This window comes from Rosa rugosa, chromosome 6 (genome assembly GCF_958449725.1).
Source record: "Rosa rugosa chromosome 6, drRosRugo1.1, whole genome shotgun sequence".
Taxonomy (NCBI): domain Eukaryota; kingdom Viridiplantae; phylum Streptophyta; class Magnoliopsida; order Rosales; family Rosaceae; genus Rosa; species Rosa rugosa.
The window spans coordinates 38,740,251-38,752,300 of NC_084825.1; the positions used below are offsets into that span (position 1 = coordinate 38,740,251).

At 38.9% G+C, this 12,050-nt stretch overlaps 1 protein-coding gene across 7 annotated transcripts; it reads right to left on the minus strand.

The window, feature by feature from the left end:
- Window positions 1-146: 146 nt before the first annotated feature.
- LOC133717760 (putative glucose-6-phosphate 1-epimerase) lies at window positions 147-4,594 on the minus strand. Of its 7 annotated transcripts, XM_062144483.1 has the most exons (10): window positions 4,101-4,594; window positions 3,898-3,999; window positions 3,452-3,624; window positions 3,205-3,279; window positions 2,428-2,484; window positions 2,181-2,344; window positions 1,530-1,664; window positions 1,319-1,421; window positions 881-980; window positions 147-586 (listed from the first exon to the last, which is right to left on the minus strand). In XM_062144483.1, exons 3-10 carry the CDS (start codon window positions 3,560-3,562, stop codon window positions 378-380), a joined length of 954 nt encoding a protein of 317 aa, XP_062000467.1. In that variant the 5' UTR covers window positions 3,563-3,624; window positions 3,898-3,999; window positions 4,101-4,594; the 3' UTR covers window positions 147-377. The 7 variants fall into 7 exon arrangements, with proteins under 7 accessions (XP_062000467.1, XP_062000471.1, XP_062000469.1 ...); XM_062144487.1 differs by lacking the exon at window positions 3,898-3,999 and having other exon boundaries at window positions 4,235-4,594; XM_062144485.1 differs by lacking the exon at window positions 3,898-3,999.
- Window positions 4,595-12,050: the final 7,456 nt, after the last annotated feature.

Genomic DNA, 12,050 nt, shown 5'->3' on the forward strand with positions numbered 1-12,050 from the left:
GATAACTTCTGTTGTATTTATTATTACGTATTGAGTCAATATTTTTAGTAAAACTCCAATAAATTTAGCTAACTTTTATTTCCTGCTCTAAAAATTCATGATCTGAACAGCACTACTCAACATAACAAACAGTTTAATTTCAGCTCTGATCAACACAAACACCATGGATGATATTATTACAGCAATTACGATATTGTTTATCGACCTCCCATTCTTTCACAAAGAACTTAAAAGATAGAAGCAGTGTTTCATTACAAGGTTTCCTATCCTATTTAAATCTAAAGAACTAGCAAGCTACAACAGGACATTTCTAAAATTTCACCTAGTAGCTACCATTAACTAAAGCACTTTTTACCCTAGAAGTTCTGTACTATTCTTCAAAAACCTCCCTTCTCAAGATCCAGGTTCTCACTACAGAAACTCGAAGGCACAACAGAGAGCTGCAACCTCCCTGTCCATTCCTCTCCTGGCTTCAGGGTGATGGGTTTCTCAATTGCCGCAGCATCCACACAAAGCATCTGCTTATATTCCTCGTCACCAAAATCAACCATGGATTTTGATTTCTTCTCCCACGGATTCCAAACAACTGAAAATGGGGTAATCAAATTGCTTAATAAAGCAAAATATACTATCAAACATCATATATCTTGGAGTGCATTTAAGCAGACTAATGCATCTAGTAATCATTATGATATATATATATATAACTCCTTTTAGCCCAAGGTTATCCCTTTTGCACAATAGTAATAAACAAAATGTAAGTAAAGCTCAATAGCCAATGTATTTAACTGTTACTAGTTGGCAAAACAACTATGAAAACTTCACTTTCATAAATTTTACCCACTCAAAACAAAATCAGAAGGTTAATATGCCAGCTTACCAACATCTGGTAGTCCTTCCTTTCTGATTACATATGTCTGTTTTTTTTCATGATCAAGAACAGCAATTACCTTGCGTGAACTTAGATAAAGTCGATCAACCTGCCAGGAGAACAAATGTATACAAACAATCACATAGAATCTAATCCTTTTCTTTTCCTTTTTCAAATATAATGCGGTTTTGGGGGAGTGGAATACTAATTGATCTTCACTACCACTTTTAATTAGTGCCAGACAGTGTTAAGAAATGACTGTACTTTGTGTAAGACAATGAATGGAGTATAAATAAGTGATAAGCTATTCAGTCACTCAAAAGTTTTAGAATTCAACATCTGTATATTCAGCACACGTTTTCATTCTCTATACTGTAACCCAAATCTTGGGTTTACTTCGTATATAACTAAAAACCATTTCATATAAGTAAACAAAACAAAACTCACCTCTGATTCAAAAGTTAAGGCATCTCCTTGTTCTGTAAAACGTTCTCTGTGACAAAGGTTGTCTAAGTAGTCACATGTCTCCAGCCCTTCGATCCTCACCTCACTATGGAAGTCATATTCATTAAATTAAATTTCTATAATTGGATGGACTTGCACAATTAAAAAGGCATAACAATCGTCAATCGCTAATTCAACCAAGAGTGCTCCATACCTTATGTCAGAAACCAAAAAGTAAGTGTGGTAGGCAAAAGAGAAATTAAACATCTTGCCATTCACATTCCTGACTCGTGATATCAGGGTCAGATCTCCATTTATTGCAAGAGACACCCTTAGGCGAAACTCAAAACTGAAAATAAAGGAAAAGTAAAAAGATTATGAAGGTTTATAGCAGAATACCACTTGAAACATACATACGTATATGAGGAAATTCTATAGTGCAGTAATGCATTGATACTTCGATTGGCTCCATGCAATGGTAGACCAGTCTACTACTACATAAATTTGGTCTACGGTTATGCAGAGTTGCTCTACATTAATGTATTGATGCACTGATGCACCATAGGGACCCATATATATGTAGATGACAACATAAGAATAAAGCAGCCCAGCAGACCATCCATCCAGCTGTCCTCAGCATATCTTACTAAGGGAGCAGAGACACTAGGATCTCTTCAGAATACAAATGATCCGATGATTAACAATGTATTATAATTTCAGGATTGGGTGATACCTCTAATATCGCTAAATTGTCATTGACAGTTACTATAAGAATACAATAATAGAAACAATGAGTTAAGTGCCCATTCTCTAATGAGGGAGCATACATGCAGTTTTATTAAGGAATCAGCATCCAAGCTCATACCTATGGGGCCAGAACTTCAGGTCCTCTTCAGATGGTTTAAGAAGTAGATCAACAAATGATTTTCCTTGGGAATCATTTGGGCGAAGCACTGGAGGATTATCATCAATTGCCCAGAACTTGTTTCTTGCAAAACCATGTAGTTCTAAAGATCCACAATTCCCAAACTTCAAAAGCATAAAGTAAATATTATCAGTAAATTGGATGTTTTGAGTAAAAAAAAAAAAGATTTGAGAATAACTAACCATACCTGTGGGAAACAAATGGGAATTCCTCCTCGCATTGCTTTTGGAGGCTTGAAGATTGCCTAAGATTAATCAAACACATTAAAACGAATTATTATCTATTTCTGTAAGAGGTCATATATGTTTTCAACTATCATTGTAACTATGATCACATTCTGCCAAAGATAACCCTCTAAAGCTACTGTCTCAGTGGCCAGAAAATAAAATTCTCTTGTCAGGGTATGGTTTAGCACAAGACAGTAGATGCAATTGAAAATCTGGACCAGCAAAAACTAGCCCATATTGGAAACTTCCACAACAGATTTTAAATCAAGTCAACCAGGTTTTAAGGCTTGATCAGACAACTACATAACCTATATGTTCTTGACCAGTCAACCAAGTCATATGAAGTCGGCTATAGTACACATAGTACACCCCAACTGGAAAACTGAAAATCCAAGTATGACCTGGAAAAGTCTATAGCACCTGAAAGCTGCTACTAGACATATTTTGTGATTACTTAGCTGAATAATTTGAGAAGCAAAAGTTTTGTCCGACAATCTCCATAACAATAAAACTCTTAAACATAGAGGTAGACTCATGCCAAATACTCAAATTCTTTTATTAAAGGAATATTGATACAAGCTCAAAGAAGATATTTTCCTTTTTTTGATTTATGACAGCCACAAAACTTAAAACAAAAAAAAAAAACAAAAATATGACGGCCACAAAACTTAAAACAAAAAAAAAAAACAAAAACAAAAAATAAAATATTGTCAGAATTCAAAATCTATAGTTTATACCTTACTACTAGTGAATAGGAGTTCTTCTCCATGCTCATTCCTCCATGATGTGACCTGTCCTCCATGCAAGCTAACCTATATTATCCAGAAGAAATATTATTAAATCCAGGCAATTAAATACTCCTATTATACAGAAGTACAGAACCAATCAACCCACTAGGATTTTAACAATTTAAGGATATTCTGTAATCTGTCTTCACTGGTTCAAAAAGAACCAATTCAAAAGGGAAAAGAAAGAGATTCTCGCCTGCGCTGAAGCCCCTTGTGGGTTTCGAAGAACAACTTGTCCGACCCCATTCAAGTCCTTTGTTTTCTCAATTGCTGCCTTACAGTCCCAGACTGCTGATGAATGCCCCATTTTGAAAAATCACACACAACTCTACCTTCTTCAAGACTCTAACTTTACTACCTCAAACCTCCCTAAAACAAAATCAGTAATGGGTTCAAAAGGAGTAGAAGTCACACTGAGACAGTGAGATCTAAGATTAACCAAATAAGTGATCAAGCCGCAGTCTTTTGAATCAAAAGAAGAAAAAAAAACCCAGAAGCAATATAAGCTTCCTAAACTCTCAGATCTGGAAATCCCCAATTCCTAGATAAACCCAAAATGCTGATGCATTTGAAAATGCCTTGAAAACCAGAAAACCCAAAAGCTGAAATTTGGCAGCTGAACAGGAAAAACCCAACACCAACCTTAAATTCAAAAGAAGTCCTCAGCTGTTATTGTCATGCACTTCTCAACTCCTAATGGAACTTTAGTCCAAGTTATCAAAAAGAATAGAACCAAATTCTCAACTGTAACATTTTCAAAAACCCATCAAAGGACATTCTCAAAAAAAAAAAAAACAATCAAAGGAAAGAAGAAAAAAATAGTTCAATTTTACCAAGAACTGTACCTGTAATTTCTCTAATTACCGTAAAAGTCTTAAGTACTAACAAAACCCACCACGAAGATGACCATAAAAGCTAGAAACTTCGGGGCATAGCATCTCTAAGTACATCTCAAATGAACCAAAAGACTCGAACTCACAAGCTAAACAATGCCCCATTGAAGACCTTGGAAGAGCACCAAAACAGAGTATGTGGTCAAGTTTTGAAGAAACGGAAGCATTCAGTGTTATTAAGCTTGCTATTAATAATGACCGAGACTAATGCTTGAAGGAACCCAAAAGGAGAGAGAGAATGGGAGAGAGGAAATATAAAAGGAAAGGTGAAAGGTGTAGAGGGGGCAAGGACCGTGGAAGCATGAGAAGCGATGCATAAATTTAGGAAATGTACATGTGTGATGATGATAAGGAGGAATGAGGAAGGGACGGTCTTTGTACTTGTGTTACATGATGGGGCTTGCAGAGATCTAGGACGTCGAGATACGAGAAGTAGTACATGGAGGAATTTCGAGAGTTGAGACCGTTCATTTTTTCAATTGCACATTGATGACTCTCAGAGCCATTTCACGTGGACACCGACCATTAATATTTTGTTTTAAATAGAGCGAAAAACGAACGGCTTAAACTAAACCAGAAAATAATTGAAAAATTAAATCGAATTGAAACTCAAACTTTTTTTTGAATCGAAGGAGGTCAGTCAAATTTATAATTCAGCAAGCAATACTAGAAACGACACACCTCAGAGGGGCCGATAAAAAGAGTCGTCCTTTAGGACATACAAAGAACCTATTCTAAGAAAAAACATAACCTCGCACTCCCGGGTACACCCACCTTTTAAGGACAATTAAGCACCTTTATTCTAACAAAACCTAGAAACTCAGAAGCAAGATAAATAAATGTGACAACCGAGTAACTAGATCTTGCGACCCAAGAAACATTTAAACATTACTAGATGAGGATGATGCACCAGCATCCCCAACAGTTCCACCATCTGAAACTCAAACTTAGTTAGTTCAAATACTTTATTTACACAACTTGAAAATATCTAAATCAAACTAAATTAAAATTTTTGGTTCTGGTTCCACTTATTATCAATATCATGCTTAATCGTGTCCGATCCTACGAGAATATAAAAGGATATAGTTCATGCCTTTTTTTTCTTTATTTGAACCGAATGACTCATGGTACTAATATACTCTAACCAAAAGTTAGAATATTAGAAAAGACTGCTCACTTGAAACAAATTGAGCTCAGAGCAATCTATACCTAAGCAAATACACTTCGCCTTCAGAGGCATTCCAGATTACTTACTACCCCACGTGAGCACGCAATTGTGGTACGAAAATAGGAAAAAGTTATACAAAGACTCATAAAAGAGTTCTCGCTAGCATAAACTAAAAAATCGGTAAAATTAAGCAAACGCCAAATCTGACATAGACAACCCAACCCCAGTAAAGGACCCAAAAACCCAAAGTTGAGCCGAGACAGTCAATTCAAGGGGCAATCACCACCATCCAACTCAGCAGCTACTCCGTCACCGTCGTTAAACTTGAAAACCAAAACAACATAAGTTGTCGTCGTTAGTTTTGAGGGACGACCACTCTATCTCTCCATGTTTCATGACCAAACAATAAGGTCAACCAAACTCAATTACCACGCATATGGCTTGCTTGGTGATGATCAAGCCTCACTGATATCTAAGTAAGAACCTTCATCTCCTTTGCAGCACCTGCCTTCCATGTCGTAGGCACCACTCGCTGGTAACCTGAAGATTATTGCTAGATAGATCGAAACCCCTTACCCTCGATCGACATATATTTGTCTTTGAAATCAGAGCAAAAACCACCTAATTTTTTGCTTTGCATGTTGTCAAAAACCAACACCTAGAAGACAAGATCAGGACTAAGTCCGCTGCAACCTGCTATAGTCGGCATGTCAACTAGGCAAGAACAAGGCTCTTAGAACTCGACGGATCAGAGAAAGTAGTCGTCGCCACTAGGAACTAGAAGAAACCTTCATTAGATTATGAGCTACTAAAAGAAATAGCTCATTTTTTTAAAAGGTAAATTCATTGAATCAGTTAACGATTACAATCGTTTCGAATGTCATCTCTTATAATCTCGGGAGCTGTTACAAACCACGTGTGGCTATCACTATTTTTGAAAGCATGAGAAGCAAGTAAGTGAGCTACTTGATTTGCTTCTCTCTAAACATGTGTAGCAGAAAAACCAGGCTACTCTTTTAACAAGTTCTTAATCTCCTCAAGCATCAAATTTATAGTAGAAATATCAGGAGTATTCTGTTGCAGGGCTTGAACCAAAATAGAACAATCACTTTCAAAGCAAACATAATTATAGCGCAAGGTCCTTGCCAATAGGATCCCCTCCTTGAGTGCAATCAATTCAGCATGGAAAGGTGAAGTAAGCAAGGCATGGGCCGATCTAAACCTGCCAGGAATTCACCATCATCGTTACAGGCAATACATCCAGCACCACCACGTCTACTAGCAGCCAAAAAAGCCCCATCACAGTTCATTTTCACCACATTTGCTTCAAGCTTTCTTCACCACTCATGTTGTCGCGTTGGGCGCTGTTGAGGAGCATTTTGCTTCCTGAAATCCCCGTATCATCCAAGTGTCATCAGAATGATTTCAAAGGCATGTTTACATTTGTCCTCCCAAACTTGTGAGTTGCGATTTTTTAACATGCCCTATAATAGCATGAGAACTTTGTTTACCTCTTCCTTCAATAACCTAGGGACTGTCTCTAGAAAACACTCATGAAACAAGCTTGCTCCCTATCCTTGTCATTGTATACAAGCTCTATTCCACACCTCTTGCGCATATGGGCATTGCACAAATATATGCATACTTTCTTCTAAGTCATGATCACATAAAACACAATTCATATCACCATTATATCCTTTGCTACTTATTTGCGTTCTAGAAGGCAATATATTAGCCACTACCCTCCATGTATTCAAAGCCACCTTGCCCGACACCTTAGCATGCCATATAGCCCTCTAAGCAATACTCAACAGATCAATAGGTGGTTGCGGAGCCAACACTAAATCAAGAGCTAGATTCTTAGCCATATAGTGCACTATTTGTGGTAAAAAAAAAAATCCCTTTTTATTAAAATGCCTTACCTACTTGTCTATAACATTCCTGCTCAATGGTATACTTAAAATAAGATCAATATCAGCTTGAGAAAAATACTTGTGAAGCATATTTGTATCCCAAGTCCATATCACTGGATCAATCAGCTCAGAAACAAAGTTAGGAACATTTTGAGAGGGAGGAAACGATGGATATTTTGGGTACACATCCGGAATCCAATTATGATCCCAGATTTCAATAACTGATCCGTCTCTAATCGGCCATCGTAACCCTTGTAATAACACTTGTCTTGCCTCTACAACGCTATGCCATGGAAAAGAGGAGCCCGTTTCCAAGCTCAACTGAACGATAATCACTATTGGGAAAATATATTGCTTTGTACAGTTTAGCAATAAGTAAGTCAGGATTCTTAATCAATCTCTAGCTTTGTTTTGCTTACATGGCCAAACTAAATTTAGTTTGAAAATAGCATTGCAAATTTTTAAAACCCATACCTCCATCTTTCTTAGGTTCACATAATCGTTCCAATGACCTCCAATGAATTTTGTTCTTTATTTTAGAGTCACCCCTCTAGAAACCAGCACATAACTAGTGTAGATCTTCACACATGCCCAACGAAAGCTTATAACAATTCATTACATACATAGAAACCGACTGTGCTACAGCTTTGATCAAATTTTCTTTTCCTGCACCACTCAATAAGTTGGACCTCTAGCTCACCACTTTTTGGGTAAGCTTTTCTTTTAGATAACTAAAAGCAGCAACTTTTGTTCTACCAACATGTGTAGGCAACCCCAAATATCCAACATGTTTGTCCACCATTTTGACCTCTAAGATACAAGCCAAGAAGTCCTGTCAATTTAGCTCCACATTTTTGCTAAAAGCCATGCTACTTTCTGTAAGTTAACCCTATGCCCTGATCCCACTTCATAAGTGTAAAGAATATTTTTTAACTGTTGGCATTCCTCTTCACATGCATACCTAAACAAGAAACTGTTATCGGCAAACAAAAGATGATGCAAGATGGGTGCATTAGGGTTGAATTGAATACCCTTTAACAATTGTTGACGTACAAGGTGTTATATAAGGGATGATAGCCCCTCTGCACAAAAGATGAACAGATGTGGTGAAAGTGGGTCACACTGTCTGATGCCTCTGGTTGGCCTCACATAACCTACCTCTCCATTAACCGGAAAAGAATAGCTAACCGTTTCAATCCTAGTCACCACAATATCAACCTAATCTTCAGCAAAGTCCAGCTTCAATAACATAGACTCTAGAAATTTCCATTTCAGCCGATCATAAGCTTTAATTTCAAAGAGAAGTGTTCCTCCCCACTCCTTCTATTGGTATGCAGAAAATGGGCTACTGCGGTTACCACCAACGTATTATTAGATATTAACCTGCCGGGAACAAAGACACTCTGCATAGGAGAGATCACTTCATCCAATATTCTATTCAGCGTGTTAGCCAGTACTTTAGAACAAATTCGTTATAAAACATTGCATAAAGCAATCGGCCTCAGCTCAGTCATATCTTTCGGTTCATGCACATTAGAAATAAGTGTAATATGAGTAAAATTCACCTCTTTAATTAGATTACCCGAGGTCAAAAAAGAGCGCACAGCGACACAAACATCATCTCCTACTGTAATCCAAAATTTCTAAAAGAAAAAAAGGGACATGCCAGCCGAATTGGGTGACTTAGATGGATGCATCTGAAAAGTAGCCACTCAAATTTTCTCATCCAAATATGGTGCCAATAATTCTTGGTTCATCTCTTGCGTCACCTTCTGACTAACAATTCCCAAAATCAGCTCCAAAGCCTCCGCATTTGTACCTTCTGATGAAAACATTTTTATGTAATAATCACTGCCCACACGCTCAATCTGCCTTGCCTCCGTCACTAGTTACCTTCTTCATCACACAACCCTTTAATAATTAATAGTATTGCGTTGTCTTGGTTAGAAGAAATAATTCATGACTTCTATGTTTATTGTGAGATGTTAATTTGATTTATGGCATTTAATTTTTTTGTTAAAAAAAAAAAGAATGAAAACAATGTGTTTTCAAAATTACGAGCATTGAGGGTTGAGAGAAATGAACAATGATTGCATATGCGACTATGACCTAAAGAGTGGTCAAGTTTTACTAAGGACTCTTTCAACAAGGACTCCAATCCTTTAACAATACAATAGTAAGGGGTGAATGAGATTTCTTCAAATGAGGAAAAGCAGAATAGTTGTCTTCAACAATTTCATTGATTCTCAAAGGGTTGATTACGAGTCGCTAACATAGTGAAAACCTTTAACTATAGGCAAGTGTAGCATTATGTGTGAGTCTTACTTTTATGAGTTACCACGTGACATGTCTATTTGTAATGTTACCATATTAATAAACTTACCATTTCTATTAAAAAAAAAAAAAAAACTTTGAGTCACTTTCCTTTTTTTTGTTGTTGAGGGAAACGGAATCGGGTTCCACTAATAATAACAACGACCTCACTTGGTCAAGCTAGAGGGATTCGGAAAACCCCCATGATACAAATGAATGGCCAAATCAAAGCTGCTCAAAGCATATAGACCTAAGAGACAAGAAAAAAAACAAAAAGGCAAACTAGAAAAACACAAAAGGAAAAGAAACTGCTACCCCAAGCTAACCCTCATCAGAGCCACCAAATCAATGAGCTTTGACGCCTAAGACCCTCTTGGTGTACATCGCTACTCATCAACCAGCACAAAGCTAAAACAAAGGACAACATGGAGCAAGAGCCAAGCAACGCTCACTTATTCAAAGCAATAAAATAAAAAGAAATGCACCCCTAACCCTCCTGGGGTAGGGTAACCACCTCCAGCTCCTTAGCAGTAGGGTTCACTATCACCTACTTAGGTTTGTTCCGATGACCACGACGACAACCCTTTTTCTTCGGCACTTTCCCAATAGTAGTAATAGGAACCTCCACCAAACCCGCCTAAAATTTTTCCTGCAAAGGCACTTCCCGTGCGTGACCCGATCATCCTCACGAATCTTATGCACACCCAAAGTGGTAGCCTGATTTCAGCATTCAATTAAAGAGCCCAACATCCGAACTGAGCCCAACATTCTTCTCAACGGCAGAAATAGGCCCATCAGCCTCAGGCCCACTACCCCTTGCCTGGTCAAAACCACCCATGCAGTCAACTCTAGTTTAAACCTAGAGTTTCCAGCCAAAAAACTCGGGATCTCTTTCCCTGGAACTGCCGCCGTGTCCACATGCATCTCCAACGCCGACCCCAACTAGACCGACCTAGACTACACCGACCCGAACTGAACTGCCATCTCCCCAAGTGATTCCGACCCCTCCCCCCCCCCCCCCCCCCCGCCGCAGCCACCGAGCCCAAAGAACCATCCACCAATTCCGTATTCGAATGAGGTAACACTGGAGAAACCAACCCCTTATCATAGAATCAGTTTCCATGACCAAACAACTCGCAGTCCGGGAAAATCCCATGGCACTTTTCATACCAGAATTCCAGCAGCACCGAGACCTTCGACGAGAAGTTATACATATGTCGGGCCCAAATTCTCCGGCGCACGTCTTGGATCACATAGATTCTTTGGATTGGGCCCTTACGCTGCACAGCTGCTTGGTCTGCCCGAACAAAGACACCCAGAGCATTCCCAAGTAGAGTTAGGGCTCGCTTGTTCCACATAGCAAACTGTAAACCCTTCACCGCCACCTAGATCTCCAGAGCATGCAGAGGCACCGCCGCCAACGAGCCAATTCTGTTGTAGGTCGCCAGCACCAGCATCGAATTGCTATAAAACCACGAATCGCCATTAAGGAAGCAGTTCATCTCCTCCCGGTCCTTGAACTGGAAGATGAAGACTCCAGCTGCTTCCTCACGGATCAACACCCTCTCCTTGAGCCCCCATATTCCACAGATAGCCGCCGAGAACGACAGGATATTGACAGGTCGCTTTGGAGCCAGTAACCGGCCACACAGATAAAAGAACGGATCCTGAATTGCTTCGTTTCCCCAGAGCAAGCTCATGGCCTCCTCCGTTCCGTCCAACAGTGATAGTCTGGACGATACCGCCATCACGTTGCCAATCTCGGTCAGTTTCTCAGCTAGAGGAAACCCTAGTAGAGAGAGAAAAAGTCGATATTTTTTAACCATGTCTATTTAGGATTTAGAATGAGTCACTTTCCATTTGAGTCATGCCATTTCTAAAAAACTCTATGGACATCTTTTATGACCGGCTTCAATTGTAAGGAAAGACTATAACCTTCGTAGGACTAGGCAGCCAACTATAAGAGGAGTACCCTAGTCATATTCAATTACAAAGTCAGTAGTTAATTGTTATTTTTTTATCACAAAACCATCAAAATCGACCTTGGCAAAATGTTGTTTTGGGGATGTTCCACTCGATAGAGCTTGAAAATGTTAAGTGGCTGGTTTAAACAATATTTATGACATCCTTGCTGCTCTGGGGCTTCGGCTATGGCTGAAACGAGGGAAGACAATGAATCCTTTAGTCCGATCTATGTCAAGGGCAAGCTTCCACACCCATCAATGATACATCGCCCTAAAGGGCCGAGGTGACCCGTTCGGCTGCACCCATAGCATGCCTACGAGGTCAAGTGCCAGCACAGACACGAAGGGCCACCAGACAAGAGAAATGGTTAGGTTTAGGTTTTTTACTCTCTCTAGATCTACGACTACTTTTGCGATTAGGTAATATTAACCTCAGCCTTAGGTCCTCAGCTTATGTTAAAAGTTAGAAGGCTCATTTAAAGGACCGTAAACGTGACTAGTTTAATATTAAAATTTTAGTGAACATATGCAACTACTAACTCTA

Coding starts and splice junctions, on each gene's coding strand:
- LOC133717760 (XM_062144487.1), bottom strand. CDS start 3,562: ATGGGGCATTCATCAGCAGTCTGGGACTGTAAGGCAGCAATTGAGAAA. Junction 2,345..2,427: donor TTCCCATTTGTTTCCCACAG/GTATGGTTAGTT, acceptor ATGCTTTTGAAG/TTTGGGAATTGTGGATCTTT. Junction 1,422..1,529: donor TTTTTGGTTTCTGACATAAG/GTATGGAGCACT, acceptor TGACTTCCATAG/TGAGGTGAGGATCGAAGGGC.